This window comes from Bombyx mandarina, chromosome 03 (assembly GCF_030267445.1).
Source record: "Bombyx mandarina strain Sakado chromosome 03, ASM3026744v2".
In the NCBI taxonomy this organism is placed as follows: domain Eukaryota; kingdom Metazoa; phylum Arthropoda; class Insecta; order Lepidoptera; family Bombycidae; genus Bombyx; species Bombyx mandarina.
The window spans coordinates 4,163,654-4,180,035 of record NC_143210.1 but is presented as its reverse complement, the minus strand read 5'-3'; the positions used below and the strand labels follow the sequence as shown (position 1 = coordinate 4,180,035).

The window sequence follows — 16,382 nt, the reverse complement described above, 5'->3', positions numbered from 1 at the left end:
TGTCCAAAAGTCACATTTCCGGCTTTGATAATAGTCGACTCAGATATGAGTGGGAAATTGCATACTATGTACTCCGTCCGCACAATTTTCGTAAAAAGGGGTACAAAGTTTTCTCTTCGGGTATTAATACATAGATTATATTATATTAAAGAATTCCCCTGAATGATCGTTTGCGTTTCTAAGATATCATTAATGCCAATTATCAACCTTATGTCCCAAGTAATACGTACTGAACATGTAGGCCGCCGCGACGGCCGCCACGGTGAAGAGGGTCGACAGGTAGGGCCGCAGCAGAGAGAACAGAGCCCCCAGCAACGTCCCGCACGACACGTCACACTCCCTCTCCACCTCGACCCGCAACTCCTGCGCGGTCAGCCTCGACTTCACCTCCACCCAGCCCGTGCCGCATGTCGACGCTTCGTTAGAGACGGTCACTGTGATTTCACCTTCATAAACAGAATAGACATTCAATTAAAATAAATTGTTAGAAATAAAAAGTGTTGGTTATAGTTCATATCATGTCATATCGAGCAAGATCGAGGGACTGCTGATTAATAGCTGGTTCTTTTTTAATGAGAGTAGACATAAAACCTCTCGCATGGCCACTTATAAAAAAGAAACATAAGAAGCAAAAGTAAAAAAAAGAAGACTATCGCCAACGCACACGCCGCTTATTTTTTCACATAAATATTTTCATGGACTCATATTAATTTTCTATTATACGAACTCTTACTGACGACCATATTCGTCGTTGCGCGAGTGGTATACAAGTTTTATGGACAATAATTTAGAAGAGTGCCGTGTCAAGTCGCCGCCATTACGCGTCGTTCAGCAGTGACGTCGAATTCTGCAGCCTGAAAGAAGCTAGCGACGGGTTGGCAGGTACGTCTACTCCTCATAGCCTAGCCTCGGCCTTCCCCTCTTTTGTGCATCTTTAGCGATACTCGCCCCCGCAAAACTTCCTTCAAAAATATTGAACCAGCGCACCGCCGTGGTGGAAAATTTGTAAAGAGTTTTTCCCACTAATAACTTTTGCAGCACGCACTTGGAATGGAAAAAAAATGTAATGATATATGTCTGATAGTTATGTGTTAGATTTTTAAGGTACTAACATAGATTATAAGTAATTCGTACTAAAAAAATGTTACGGTTTTAAAAAAAACTGAAATAAGGTACAGAAAAAAATAGTTACCTAATTTATGGAATTTGAACCATGTGTTTCTAAAAAATTAGATTGTGACGAAGCTTGGTGCAGGTTTATCTCATAGTACTATTAAAATACGACAGAGGGCGCCTAGGTACACTTAGGTTTTTTTAATACATTTAACTTGAGCCATAGCCAAGCATAATCGGATTACAGTCGTTTTTACGAATAAAAAATACTCACCATCTTTGTGCGCCGTATCAACTATAAGGCCAGGCGAAGGAGTGACCTTTACTAGTTTCAAAGCCAAAGGGTGTCCTTCCACGGTGAACACGGCGGGGGGATGCAGCAGTGACACCTTGACATTACAATGTACAACTTTTATTTATTTATTGCTGGGTGGACAAGTTTGAAATCGTCGTGGCCTAACGGATAAAACGTCCGATGTATTCGTGTTGAGCGATGCGCCGGTGTTCGAATCTCAGGCGGGTACCAATTTTTCTAATGAAATACGTACTCAACAAATGTTCACGATTGACTTCCACGGTGAAGGAATAACATCGTGTAATAAAAATGAAACCCGCAAAATTATAATTTGCGTAATTACTGGTGGTAGGACCTCTTGTGAGTCCGCGCGGGTGGGTACCACCACACTGCCTATTTCTGCCGTGAAGCAGTAATGCGTTTCGATTTGAAGGGTGGGGCAGCCGTTGTAACTATACTTGAGACCTTAGAACTTATATCTCAAGGTGGGTGGCGCATTTACGTCGTAAATGTCTATGGGCTCCAGTAACCACTTAACACCAGGTGGGCTGTGAGCTCGTCCAATCATCTAGCAATAAAAAAAAAAAAAAAGCTCACAGCCCACCTGGTGTTAAATGGTTACTGGAGCCAATAAACATCTACAACGTAAGCGCAGTCACCCACCTTGAGATATGAGTTCTAAGGTCTCAGTATAGTTAGAACTCAAAGTAAAGGGCTCAGTATACTTAGAATGGTAATAATCACATTTCGGCATGATGACTGACCCCTGGAGATTGATTATCCATCGATAAATTTTCGTCCACAAGCTGAACTTGCCCGTGATTTTTCTGATAAGATTTAGAAAATCATCAACATAATATGAAAGGTAATGTTTGAATGAACAACGCTGAATTAAGATTTTTGTGGCTGCATTACGTGAACTTGGCAAGTGGAGACAACTTGTGAGGTCCCTATGTACCAGCGGGGTACCCTAGGACTACAACAACGACAACATTAATTGAACTGTTCATTGATTGTGGTGAATATTTGTATGTCGAACAATCATAAGCCACCCAATGCGGAGTATATGTCACTTTCGTGTATTTCCATCTCTTATGGTACCTTTGTACGTCCGGTCCGAGGTAAAGATTCTAGTACTTTTCTATCTATGATCAGCATAATGGCACATTTGCTTTGCCCAATGAAATTTTCTCTGAGGTAAGATTTTTGCTTTCTTGTTTTACCATAATTTCCACATTTTTACTGCCACTATTCCTAACTAAAAATTCCTAAATTTGATTCGAGCCCTACACCCCAGCAGAGGGTAATAGGAAAGAATGATGATGATGATGATGATGACTATTCCTAACATGGTCATTAATTCTTAATTTTCCTACAAAAACCAGTCACAGTGGAGTTTCACTATTACTATATCAAATTAGCATTGAATAATCACCTTAGAAGCAGATGTGTGAATCAATGGCAGCAAATACGTTTTGGTGCAGGTTCGGTAGGCGCCCCACTCCGCGCACAGCTCGACATCCGAGGCCTCCGTGATGACGCTCGCGGGTACAATCTTACAACCCATTTGTCCTGAAATTGTAAAAGTGTCACTAGTTAAGTACACAATACGTTATGTATAACAACGTTTGCAACTGCGTCATTCATCAAACGTCAGTTAAAGGACATGTTGAAAATAAATTCTTAATTCGAAATTTGAAAATAAATTCTTAATTCGAAATTTGAAAATCTGTTTTTTTTTTAAAAGGACTCGTTTAAAATTTATGTCGGCGGGATTATTTCAAGTTATATGTCATTTATATGTTTTTAATCCTAGAACTATGTTTTAATATTTTTAAATTACAACTTCAATTAGTAATGTATAATATTTTGTTTTAATACGCTCTAAGAGTATTGGTTTTAATAAACACGAAACTAGTCATCTACCTTATTTCATTAGACTAACTCGGGGTGCAGTGCCTTGCGCCGAGGGTCGTGGGTTCGATTCCGACATCGAGCAAACATTCTTGTGATAGACAGGTTTGTTTGCTGTTTGTATGTGTGTTTATTATCTATATTTGTATATATCTAAACGTATGTAAGTATGTATGAAAGTATCTGATACCCGTAACACAGGGAATCCTAATTTGGGGCCAGATGACCGTGCGTGATTTGTTCCCAGCTATTTACTATTGAAGGTACACGATTGCTTCGTAGGCGAAGGAGTAGTCGATTATGGCCCCACGCACTGCCATCACCAGTCGCGACGCTTGCAATTGTCGAGACAAACTGCATGGTACAATTACAATTTTAATTTTAGTGGATCTCACCATTGATCATGTCGAGCACGGGCTCCGCTGTATGCGGCGGCTTAGTTCTGCAAGTGTAGGGTAGTTGTATTTGTACGCCTTCCAATGCGTAGCGCTGCTCCTCCGTGCACAGCAACGGACCCGACGTTAGTCCGGACGCTTCGATGGACAACGGGACTAGTGAAGACGCCCATTCGCCTTGCTTGAACTCGATCTGTATGATATGTCTATATATGAATACGTGAAGCAAAAACTTTGTATCCCAGTTTACGAAAATTACGCGGACGGAGGAGTATGAAATTTTCCACACTTATAGAGAATATAGAGAAGAAGTGCACAATGCTAATATTTTTTAAGATAATGCATTTATAATTTCAATTAATTATAGTCGAATTTCGACTACTGGGCGACCACTAGTTAAAGTAATTTCTTTAATGAATTATCATTTTATATATGCAGAATATACAGGACGGTCACTTTATTGCAGGGTTGATCGTGAAGTCGAGTCGCCCGCCACCTAGAGCAATAAATTATTGTAAAGCCATCGGTCCTAGATACGTGTACAAATTTTCAAGATCATCAGGCGACTTGAAGTTAGTAATTTGACAATTACTTTAAAAGATAACGTTACATAGATCGAACTATAGTTTGGCCCGTTACAAACGTGCAAACTGAGTCATGAATCATTTTTATCAGACCTCTCGTTCGCGCTCGGATCTCTTGCTCACAGCTTAACTGTAACTATACTTGAGACCTTAGAACTCATATCTCAAGGTGGGTGGCGCATTTACGTTGTGGATGTCTATGGGCTCCAGTAACCACTCAACACCAGGTGGGCTGTGAGCTCGTCCACCCATCTCAGCAATAAAAAATAAATAAAAAAAGCTTGCTTCTATTGTTGTGTGTTTAAAATTAAATCAATATAATTACATAAAATCTAAATTACGCACCAAGGTTGAAAAGTAGGACATTCACGCCCGCGAATTGTTATCACCCGAGCCGAAGGTTGGTTGCATGGTTGTATTGTATTGTATGTTGGCATGGTTGTAACCTATAATTTACATGTTCTAGGCATCAACGACCATCAGTCATCTGACTACCTGAACCCGAGCGGCATACCTTTATCGATATTGAGTTGCGCGGCATTGTATTCACATCCCTTTGACGTAATGTTTTATGCCTCGGTTCGCGCGTTTGTAAACGCTCAAGTATAATAAACCCCGGTCATCGTTCCCATCATCGACTAAACAAACACTGAGTTTCTCGCTGGATCTTCTCAGTGGGTCGCGTTTCCGATCTGGTGGTAGATTCTGCGAACCACGGCTCTTGCTAGGGTTCGTGTTAGCAACAACGTCAAGTTTGAGCTCCGTGAGCTCACCTACTCGACCAGTGACGCTGATATGGTCTCTCAAGACCATTAGCTTAGGTTGGAAAAAAAATAAAAAGCGTGTCAGAGGGTCCGCGTTTACCTTTTCGACGGGTATCTGTTGAAGCGTGCAGGCGATGGCGGGTCGGTCCAGCCGCAGCACGTGGTGCGCGGTGACGTCATCGGTGAGGAGGGCCAGCGTGGCGCCCGCGCCCGCCGCGGTCCGCACGCCGCTCGGCACGCGCCACCCCACGCCCTCCAGGCACACGCCCCACCCTCCCGCCGCTGACACACACATATGAGGCCGTCATCGCAAAGGTGACCTAAGCTTACCATAGTTATTGAAGTCGTCGTGGCCTAAAGGATAAGACGTCCGGTGCATTCGTGTTGAGCGATGCACCGGTGTTCGAATCTCAGGCGGGTACCAATTTTTCTAATGAAATACGTAGGTACTCAACAAATGTTCACGATTTACTTCCACGATGAAGCAATGCCATCGTATATAAAATCAAACCCGTAAAATTATAATTTGCGTAAGTACTGGTGGACCTCTTATGAGTCCGCGCGGGTAGGTACCACCACCCTGCCTATTTCTGCCGTGAAGCAGTAATGCGTTTCGGTTTGAAGGGTGGGGCAGCCGTTTAACTATACTGAGACCTTAGAACTTATATCTCAAGGTATGTGACGCATTTACGTCGTTGATTTTAAGGGCTCCAGTAACCCCTTAACACCAAGTGGGCTGTGAGCTCGAGATCAGATGTATTCTCGAATTTATGTATAGGATTCGTTGCTATGAGCCAGGTCACCCGCTTATAATGCAAGAATGTTGTCATTGGGAAAACCACTGTAACGACAAGGCAGATATTTGTCATTCCGAACTTCTATATATGGAACCTATTTTGTAAATGTCGTCGGCGCGAATCAAGTTTTGCATGTCAGCTACACCTCGTAGCTTTTAATGTCATCATATTTAAAGCGCACAATCATCGATCCTGTTTCTGCCATGAAGGAATCGAAATGCTTACGAGTAAGAACTAAGAATGATGAAATTAACCATAGATTTGGGAGTGCTCTGAGGAATTGTTCGAGATGATACCGGCATCTCGTTTTTACCATCGCACCGCCCGCCACCGGAGTAGAGTTCATCCATACTACCTGGAGCCACTGCGGTCATCCACTGTGCGTTTCCAGAGGTCTTTTTTGCCACGTACCATCCGGCTATGGAATGAGCTCCCCTACACGGTGTTTCCCGAGCGCTATGACATGTCTTTCTTCAAACGAGGCTTGTGGAGAGCATCAAGCGGTAGGCAGCGGCTTGGCTCTGCCCCTGGCATTGCTGAAGTCCATGGGCGACGGTAACCACTCACCATCAGGTGGGCCGTATGCTCGTCTGCCTACAAGGGCAATAAAAAAAAAAAAAAAAGATTTACCGAAATTTTTAACTCATGACAGGTGAGTTTAGTTCCCTGTCCAGTTTTTTTTTTTTCATTTTTTTTCACTCACCTACTATCCTGTCAGTCTTTGAATCGGAGCCGGTGACCCATACATCGTCTCTGACGGTCACGCCTCCAGCTGTACCCGCGAAACTCACGAAAGCGCCCGCCGAGTTCAAATTGGCTATGATTATTTCATTTCCAAGAGCACTAAAACAAAATCATAACAACATTGTGGGTAATAAAAGAAAATCAGGAAAAAAAGACAAGCAGTGACCAACGAAACCCCACTGACGTTAATAGCATACCTTATTAATAACAAGTAGACAGCCATTCATGAGCATTCAGACAGTATTTTCTGTGTAAATTTAAGATTTAAAGTCAGATTTACTTTAATTGGTTACTGGAGCCCATAGGCATCATCAGAACGTGACTGCCGTCCCCACCTTGAGACGGTAATGCCGAGTTTCAATTGCATGGCGGCTGTCCCACCCTCCAAATAGGACCGAGTGTCAGGCGGCTGAAACGGACAGGATGGTCACGTCTACCCGTGCGAGCCCACAAACGACCAGTAATTACGCAAATTTAAACATAAAACTCTATTTTCCGACCGTAAATTTCAAGGTCGACAATAGCATTCACGTTCTAGAGTCGACGGACTCATACGGATTCGGTAGCTAGCCACTTGACACTGAGAGCTGTCTCAGTGTTTCATACCAGTTTTTTAACTTCTTGACCGCGTAAAAGTTAAAGTTTTATGGAGTTGGAACAGCGTTCCTACGTTTGCCGCTAGAGGCGCTGTTCCAACTCCATACAAATTTGAATTTACTTTTACGCAATCGAGAATTTAAAAACTCGCACTGTTCACACGTTCCTACGTTTGCCGCTAGAGGCGCTGTTGAAATTCCATACAAATATGAATTAACTTTTACGCGATCGAGAATTTTTTAAATTCGCTTCGTTCGAACGTTCCTACGTTTGCCGCTAGAGGCGCTGTTCCAGTTCCATACAAATATGAATTAACTTTTACGCGATCGAGAATTTTTAAAATTCGCTTCGTTCGAACGTTCCTACGTTTGCCGCTAGAGGCGCTGTTCCAGTTCCATACAAATATGAATTAACTTTTACGCGATCGAGAATTTTTAAAACTCGCACTAATCACATAACCCTCAGACACAGCCCACTGAGTTTCTCGCCGGATCTTCTCAGTGGGTCGCGTTTCCGATCCGGTGGTAGATTCTGCGAAGCACGGCTTTTGCTAGGGTTCGTGTTAGCAACGTCGTCAGGTTTGAGCCCCGTGAGCTCACCTACTAGTTAAGGCGACTCTGATATAGCCTCTCAAGTCTATCAGCTTAGGTAGGAAAGAAAAAAAAAAACTAATCACACCAGTTGCAGAATACGTACTTGTGGACGGCGCGCCTCGAGTGTGCGACCAGTGACGAGAGAACCGTGACGTTAGCGTCGGGCGCCAGTAGCTCGCGGCCTATAGAGCTCCTCATCACCAGTCTCACGGTGGTCTCGTCGTGCTCCCCTGACGGTTCCGCCGTGCAGTAGTGAGGTGTTGATACTTCGACGTGGAGAACCTGTAAAACATTTCTTTTTTTACTACAGTAATCGATTTGGAGTGGCCTCATTCATACGAATAAATACGTTTTTACTGGTGGTAGGACCTCTTGTGAGTCCGCACGGGTAGGTACCACCACCCTGCCTATTTCTGCCGTGAAGCAGTAATGCGTTTCGATTTGAAGGGTGGGGCAGCCGTTGTAACTATACTGAGACCTTAGAACTCATATCTCATGGTCGGTGACGGCATTGTAGATGTCGTCCACCCATCTATTCAATAAATAAAAAATTAAAATGTATATTAATTTGAATAATTTGGAATTTCGATCAATAAACTTTGCTTCAACGCTCCCGTTTAGCTTAGAATGGAAATTATGTATAATGAAAACATTCCAAAGGTAAAAAAATATTCACCGTCTCCCTATAGATATTATTTCTGTCGTCCTTGTGTTGGGCCACTATAACACCGTGTCCCGGTTTCAAGGCCCTGAGTTCGCCGTTAGGGTTGACTTCGAACGAGCCCTCGCTGAGAGCCGACCAACTGCTCCTGGGCAACGACTTGAGTCGCAGAACCGACCCGGGGGCCAGGGCGAGGCGCTCGCCGGACCGCAGCGGCTTCGGCAGCCCATCCACCGAAGTCCGAATGTCGGATACGGCTAGGATCTCGATCGTGCTGTCCCACGTGCGAGTTTCGACAGCCTGTCTCGGATACAAAAACAAACGTATTTAATTCATGTCCATCTAAAGAGCACCTCGATAGTGTGCAGCCAAATGTAATGATTAGGCAGGGACAGTTCGCTGATGTGTTTAAAAAACAAAAATTTTAAGAGGAATGCTATTCTGTTTGTCTGCCAATTTTTTCTTTCTGTCTAGTACCAATTGACAATAGGGTCGTTAATAAAAAAAAATCAAACTAGGCAATTTCTGCTTTAAAATCTCTCTCTAATTCCCGCAACACGTGAACTCGTTGGGGTCAATATCAAAACTAATGCGCTCTCTGTCTTGCACGAATTTTAATTATTTATTTACTGCCGTGTTGGCATCTAACAGAACAGCGTTATATTATTTTTTATGTTCGATAAACAATTTCCACGCACCTGTCCCATATTTCGTACACGAACGTCAATAGTTATGACTCCGGGCTTCAGGGGCACCACTCGCACTGACAGACCATCAGCAACTGACCTTTCCAATAAATCTGCAAATTGATCAAACATTGTCAACCCAAATATTATTAACCCAAATCACAATAGGCAGTTGAAAGATTCCATGAAGATTGAAACTTTGATCTTTTTTTTACTTAGATGGGTGGACGAGCTCACAGCCCACCTGATGTTAAGTGGTCACTGGAGCCTATAGGCATCTACAAAGTAAATGCGCCACCCACCTTTGATATATGATTTCTAAGGTCTCAGTATAGTTACGACTGCTGCCCCACCCTTCAAACCGAAACGCATTACTGCTTCACGGCAGAAACAGGCAGGGTGGTGGTACCTACCCGTGCGGAGTTACAAGAGGTCCTACCACCAATAATTACGCAAATTAGAATTTTTCGGGTTTGATTTTTATTACACGATGTTATTCCTTCACCGTGGAAGTCAATCGTGAACATTTGTTGAGTACGTATGTCATTAGAAAAATTGGTACCCGCCTGAGATTCGAACACCGGCGCATCGCTCAACACGAATGCACCGGACGTCTTATCCTTTAGGCCACGACGGCTTGAATAACTATGAACATTTGTTGAATACGTCTTTCATTAGTTTTTGTTTATGTTTCAATATGGACGTCAGTCCATAAACTCCAATAGCCGTTTAATATGTAATGAAACACTAATATACTATATTACCGTCAGCATGTGTTGTGTAGAGCCTAGCCGAAGTCCCATCCCTTATGGTCCAGGTGAGTCTGGGCGCGGGATGCAGCGCGGCCAGCGACGACGCCCCGAGTCCCGCAGCCTCCACCCACAGCGGAGATGGAGATCCCACGAGAAGAGTTTGAGTAGCCGCTCGTACACGAAGACCGGTTATCGGAATGACCTGTAAGACATTAATGGATTGTTACAATCTGAACATTACTGGTGGTAGGACCTCTTGTGAGCCCGCTCGGGTAGATTCCACCATCCTGCTTATTTCTGCCGTGAAGCAGTAATGCGTTTCGGTTTGAAGGGTGGGGCAGCCGTTGTAACTATTCTTGAGACCTAAGAAGTTATATCTCAAGAAGGGTGGCGCATTTACGTTGTAGATGTCTATGGGCTCCAGTGACCACTTAACACCAGGTAGGCTATGAGCTCGTCCACCCATCTAAGCAATAAAAAAATAAAAATATTTTCAAAGGAAACACGTACTTATGTATACTGTATTTTTTTTTTTATTTCGTAAAATCAGATACTGTTATTTTATTTTGTTGGTCCATATTACCTCAACCTCAGATTCAGCACTGGCCATTTCAACGTCAGCAATATCAGTGGCCACCAACTTGATGCGCGCCGTGCCGGTCGACAGACCCTGAACCGACCCGGTCGAAGACACCTGAAATTTAAGAAACTACTCAAGACCTAACACTGACTACTCATATGAATTATTAAGCTAATGTAAGTTTTAGAACAGCTTCGCTATACATTAAATTCAATGACAGTTGTTCTAAAACTATGCCAAATATTCTCCCAGGTTATAATTAATTAAATATGGGGGTATTTTTTTGTATTTAAATATTCAATTCTACTAAGAAAATGTATTTATTTAAAGCACAATGCAGTCGCTATTCATTTTTTTAGCTTCAGTTTAAGCCTGGATTTCGAATTCTATAGGTTCAATATTTTTTTTCTTGTAAATAAAAATTTTCAATTTCACATGTGTGTTATTATGTAATTTTATACGTGCAGATGTGTATTCTGAGCGTAACATACTTCGGCAGGACCGTGCGGTGCGAGTCCGATGTAGTTTAGTGACGCCAGATGCGGAGGAGGTCCGCCTCTGTGTTGCAGCTGCAACCGCGCGCCGGGCGGCAGCCGAGCCCTCGGAGGTACGATCTCTAGGGGAGGGAATACGGTCACCTATGAACAAAAATGTATTATTAGTCGACAATATGAAGATTTTATGTGATAGTAGTCTGCGAGACTGTTGTTTTGATGCAACTTATTTATTATTATTAAATTATTTGTATATAACTGTATGATTATACAGCTGACAGAAGAAAAAAGAAGAACCATATAGTAGTTTGGTTGCTGTAAGCCCATTAATAATATACCCATATAGTATATTAATAGTATACCCATTAATGTTAAAAGATAAAATATTAACTTGAAATAAAATTGATAATAATAAATAAACCAGAGGTCCTAGAAACTATTCAATAGTACCAATATATATAATAATAGCAATAGTATAATAGTAATATACCTAATTCCCAATATTACACTCACCTCAACTTCTGAACTCCAAACTCCACCCAAAGAAGCTCTGACCCTCCCGGTTCCCTCTTTCACTCCACAGAGAGTTCCATTTGTGACGGCCACATTTCCTACGGTCCTGTAGTCCGGATTGCGACTGCTCGATATATACCTGTGCGACACCCCTTTAACTAATGTCGTTATCGGCACGCACCCTCCCACACAAACCGCACGGGCTGTCGACACCTCGACGCTTAAAATCTCTTCAATATTAACCTGTCAAATTATCTGATTTATAATTTTATATTTACTTTTAACAAATAAAGGCAATTAAATAGGGCAGTACGTACCTCGACTATTTGTTTTTCTCCGTGGACACAAAGATCGGTGACAACAAGCTCGTAAGACCCAGGGCCCGGTACTACAGTAGAAAGCTTTCCATTGTCCACGCTGGCTACAACCCCTTTGGCTGTTTCAACGGTGTAACGACCACTACCACCGGATACTGTCGCTATGTTATTTATGATTTCACCCTCCCAGGCAAGGTTTATCTGAACCAAATCCAGCTTCAACGGTGCAACAACTTTGGCCTGAATACTAGCAACAGCTTCCGGAATGTTTGCTTTGAGGACTCCACTCCAGCCCACGGCCTGTTCGTCTGCGATCACCAACTGATAATACTTATACGGAACGGGGACGGGAGCGTATTCCGGATGCGTTTCGATAAACAATCTATCCGTGGCTCTATACTGTATGCCTGAATGGTGAGGCTCGATTTCCCACGTGACTCTAGGTCCTCGCTCGTCCAAAAGTTCCCGTCCAATAGCGTCCAATAACGTAACTCTGATGGACAGTTCGTGGCCGGGACGCAACCACAGTCTCGGGCCTCCGGTACAGTTGGCGTGCACGTCGGGCAGTTCCAGGCGCACCCGCGACACGTGCGGAGCGCACGCTGTATCTATACGCACCGATTCGCGTTCATCATCCGATTGCGAAATCAACTCCACACGCGCATCACCTTTCCTATGACACTTGAAAGAAAACAACTGCACTTGAGGGTACCTGTGTGGCGACGGACCGCTTCTTGAAGATAGCTCCGCGATTCGGGGCTCATTTGATACTGGTTCTAGCGACTCTCCCTCTGCTAGAACGGGTAAAGTGGCTCCGACGAGCGCTGCGGCGTTCTTGGGCCAGAGTAAGGTCGGCGCGGCTCGGACTGCCACCCGCGTGGTGTCGCCGGTGCGACCTCGCGCCACGCGCACTGTGGCCACGCCCCGGGATATAAATATACACTCTAACACACAACAGGCTCCTTCGACGGGCTGGACCCAAGGTGCAGAAGTTACATTGTGAGGTTCGGGGCCTTCGAGTAGCGAAACCGCAAACGATGCACAGTTACAAATGTCGAAATTGTATAGTTCGCCTGTGGTAGGATGCGTCGCGGTGAGAGCTACGTGCAAATGGTGAGGCCTGCCGACGCGTGCGTGCCCAGAGCTCGACACTTGCAATAACTCCGCTGGAGCTGACCACACACGTCCCGTGGCACGTACGTGAGGGTACTTCTTTAATTGCACTTGTACATCGACATCTCCCAATCCACGAATCGTTGCTATTCCCGTTGATGCAAGAGAAATGCCGCCACCGTCGTTATCTTTCTCGGACCATACGACTGTTTCATCACCACCCCCACGGTGTTGAAGTGTTAATTCCTGAATCGTGTCCGTCCACGCTATGAACGTTTCAGGTGGGACTATCTCAAGTGGTTCTACAGCAACTGCTGATGCCTGACCTTCCACCTTCGTGTTTACAGTTTTACCGGCAATTGAATGTAATCTTGCTGTGACTGTGAAAGAGCCAGCATTGAGGGCAACCGCATCTGTAATGGTACCATTTTCTGTAGACCGGAACAAATCAACATTTGCATCTCCTTCAACTGACAACCTAATCAGGATTTCATCACCAGCAGTAAGCGGGTGGCCTGTAGAATCGAGCACCAGACTGTGTACAATAAATGCTTCTCCGCGTATAATTAGTTCAGGAGGTCTAATTGTGACCCTGATACTGTGTGGTTCAGCTACAGAAAGTGTTGCAGACGCGACTTCTGTGACCCCTGACATAAGAAATATATTTGTTGTTCCTATGTCCATGCCTCGGACCAAACTTGTACTGTCTTCCAATAAAGCAATACCAGTCTCTGGAACTTTCATGTAGTATAATGTTTCAGATATGTCTTGTACAGTGAGGCGACCTGCACGTGCTCGTACAACTCTGCACAGCAAAAAACAATTTTCATTTGTATTACTCATATTGCATGAAATACAAGGATGTGGCTCTAATTTACATCCTAAAATTAGGTGATTAGCTTACATAACAAGCAAAAACGTCCATTAGACATCATTATTCTAGGCAAACAAAATTTAGCAAATATGAGCTATTTGAATTTAATCACTCAATTCCTAATCAATTTATTAAAAAACCTTGTGTAAATTAACTAATTTAATTTGGCAATTAGTTACAAATATTACAAACTAGTTTTTGCTCGCGATTTCGTTTGCGAGGAATAGTTACTTTGGCATAATGCTAAATTTTACCCGTCTCTTCATTTATGTAGAAAGTGAAAATATTTTTGAATTATAGAATATTAAGGTAATTTAAGGTACCAAAATCTTTGACCTTCCTCAATAAATGAGCTATCTGACACTGAAAGAACTTTTCAAATCGGACCAGTAGTTCCTGAGATTAGCGCGTTCAAACAAACAAACTCTTCAGCTTTATAATATTAAGTATAGATATAATAATATATTTTCTTACTACTAAATTAATTTAAACAATAATGCGAACACCATTGTTTGCTATGTTCAGCTCTAGATTCTCAACAAGATTTTTTATTCATAATTATCCTCAAAAAAGTTATACAATGTAAGACAGAGGCAGGAATCATTTTTGTTCACTCATATCACGACTGACCTATTTTAAAGAACTGTGAATAAATATTTTATACTGCATAACAATAGCTTACCTATATTTCAGTGTATCTCCTGGAGCAATAACTGCAGTTGCAGGCATCAAAACGACACTGGCAACCACTTGCAAGGTGAAATCAGAACAAATATTTTTGAGACATACGGTCACACGACAATCACCCATAGCCTGTCCATACAGTAGCACTGAATAAGAGCGTTTGCCTTGAGCTTCAAGCTCTAAGACAGTGGGAGGAGCTTCATAATCTGTATCACGCCACCAAACTAACCTAAAACAAATATCAATTGTATAGTAAAAATGATATGTTAACAAATATGATGAGTCATATACATTTACGAAACAAGAATCAGCCTAAATTAAGAAACACTTTGATATGCATGGTCTTTTTTTTCTACATATTAATGGATTAAACATAATTATTGACTTTTTGTATATACATATTTAACTAAACATGAAATGTGATATATACTTACATAACTAAAGGATCTTCACCAGCACTATTGCCAAGATTTTCAACTGTCCAAGTAAATGTGAGGCCATCTAGTGTTGAAAATTTGTTTCCTGAATGAACAAAAATTTATATTATGTTTGCAAAACAGTAACAGATGTGAGGAAACAATTCTTGTTATTCTCCAATTATAATAAAATTTCTATCTTTGGGTTAGCAAGTAAGGGTACCTTACTTACTAAGTGATTGTAAATGAATTGATGCCCACGGTGGCCTCTACCGGGTGTATTCATTTTGGATTGTGGAGACATAGGATATAACTTGATGAAAATTTGAAATTCAGACATAAACTTAAGCTTCCTTTTTGTGTTCATATAAAGAATATGTTTTGTAGGCAGAATTCTAATCATCTAAAACTTCTTTTAATATGTGTAACCAAGCCAACATGTTACAATTCATATTTGCTTTTAAGTAGTCATAGATAACAAGATTCAATAAATGAACCATTATGGAATGATTTTATGCTTTCTCAACAGGCTCCTTCAGAATATAAATGAATTTACAGTTTCTCTGACTCAGTAAGACATAAATACACAATGTCATAGTACCATTGTTATGTTTTAAAACAAGTGTCAGATATGAATATTATTGATTAAAGAATTTCCATTAGCATACCTTGATCATCATAAGCAACAACTTGAAATGCCTCAGGAGCTTCTTCTAAGAAAAGCTTCCATGTTGTGCACATTACTTCCAAAGACTTTACTTCATCGACGTCCACATCACCTCGAAGAATCTGAAATATAAATTTTTATCGCTTTACTTTTAGTGTATACTTTACTCTTGACTTTACTGTAGATTCTAAAAGTGAGTTCTCAAAAAATTCATAATTTAATAATTGGTTAACGTTTAAGACTGCAGGAATATCTCAAAACTTGATGTTTATATTTTCCGTTACAACATAAAATATTATTTTGCGAACTTCATAAAAAATCCCGCCATTTTAAAAAATTAACACAAACCTCTCCGGAATTGACTTCTTCGGCTAGAATTATTACCGTGCCTGGGGAAATACATGTCTTGGAGACTGATACGCGCGCCGACCGTGAACAATGCTCCCATGAATTTTCATACAAGGGTTCTAAGTCAATGATGTCATCCCTCGATAAACTCCTAAAAACACAAAATGTTTTACAATATTCACAACTTATAGTTATTACAGTAGATTTAGTATGTAACGTACCATGTATAACAACCCCCTTCAATAATTTCGAAAGTAAAATTCACGTGGAAATCTTCAAACCATGGAAGAAGCACCCTCGGCGTGTTTATTTTGGCACTATCACATGTTTTTAAGCATAAGTACAAAATGAATACCGTAAAATAATGTTTTCGTGAATACATGGTTGTAGTCACGCAAACGAAATTCCTAATATAATATCTTTTTCGTATTATTTTATAACGAATAGTTTAAATAACCTCCTCTAGAAGAAAGCAACATTT

At 41.8% G+C, this 16,382-nt stretch overlaps 1 protein-coding gene across 1 annotated transcript in view; it reads right to left on the bottom strand.

The window, feature by feature from the left end:
- Gp210 (nucleoporin 210) overlaps positions 1 to 16,382 on the bottom strand; it is a 20,986-nt gene extending 4,604 nt beyond the window's left edge. Inside the window, exons 1-19 of the mRNA XM_028185363.2 lie at positions 16,123 to 16,382; positions 15,902 to 16,052; positions 15,555 to 15,675; positions 14,905 to 14,992; positions 14,469 to 14,699; positions 11,800 to 13,717; positions 11,483 to 11,725; positions 10,967 to 11,113; positions 10,479 to 10,589; positions 9,908 to 10,097; positions 9,156 to 9,256; positions 8,473 to 8,757; positions 7,900 to 8,078; positions 6,566 to 6,705; positions 5,166 to 5,347; positions 3,718 to 3,910; positions 2,844 to 2,980; positions 1,388 to 1,502; positions 231 to 446 (exon numbers count right to left, since the gene is read on the bottom strand). Of these exons, the coding sequence (XP_028041164.2) occupies positions 231 to 446; positions 1,388 to 1,502; positions 2,844 to 2,980; positions 3,718 to 3,910; positions 5,166 to 5,347; positions 6,566 to 6,705; positions 7,900 to 8,078; positions 8,473 to 8,757; positions 9,156 to 9,256; positions 9,908 to 10,097; positions 10,479 to 10,589; positions 10,967 to 11,113; positions 11,483 to 11,725; positions 11,800 to 13,717; positions 14,469 to 14,699; positions 14,905 to 14,992; positions 15,555 to 15,675; positions 15,902 to 16,052; positions 16,123 to 16,283 (4,909 nt within the window). The 5' untranslated portion in view covers positions 16,284 to 16,382. The remainder of the gene's footprint in view (positions 1 to 230; positions 447 to 1,387; positions 1,503 to 2,843; positions 2,981 to 3,717; positions 3,911 to 5,165; positions 5,348 to 6,565; positions 6,706 to 7,899; positions 8,079 to 8,472; positions 8,758 to 9,155; positions 9,257 to 9,907; positions 10,098 to 10,478; positions 10,590 to 10,966; positions 11,114 to 11,482; positions 11,726 to 11,799; positions 13,718 to 14,468; positions 14,700 to 14,904; positions 14,993 to 15,554; positions 15,676 to 15,901; positions 16,053 to 16,122) is intronic.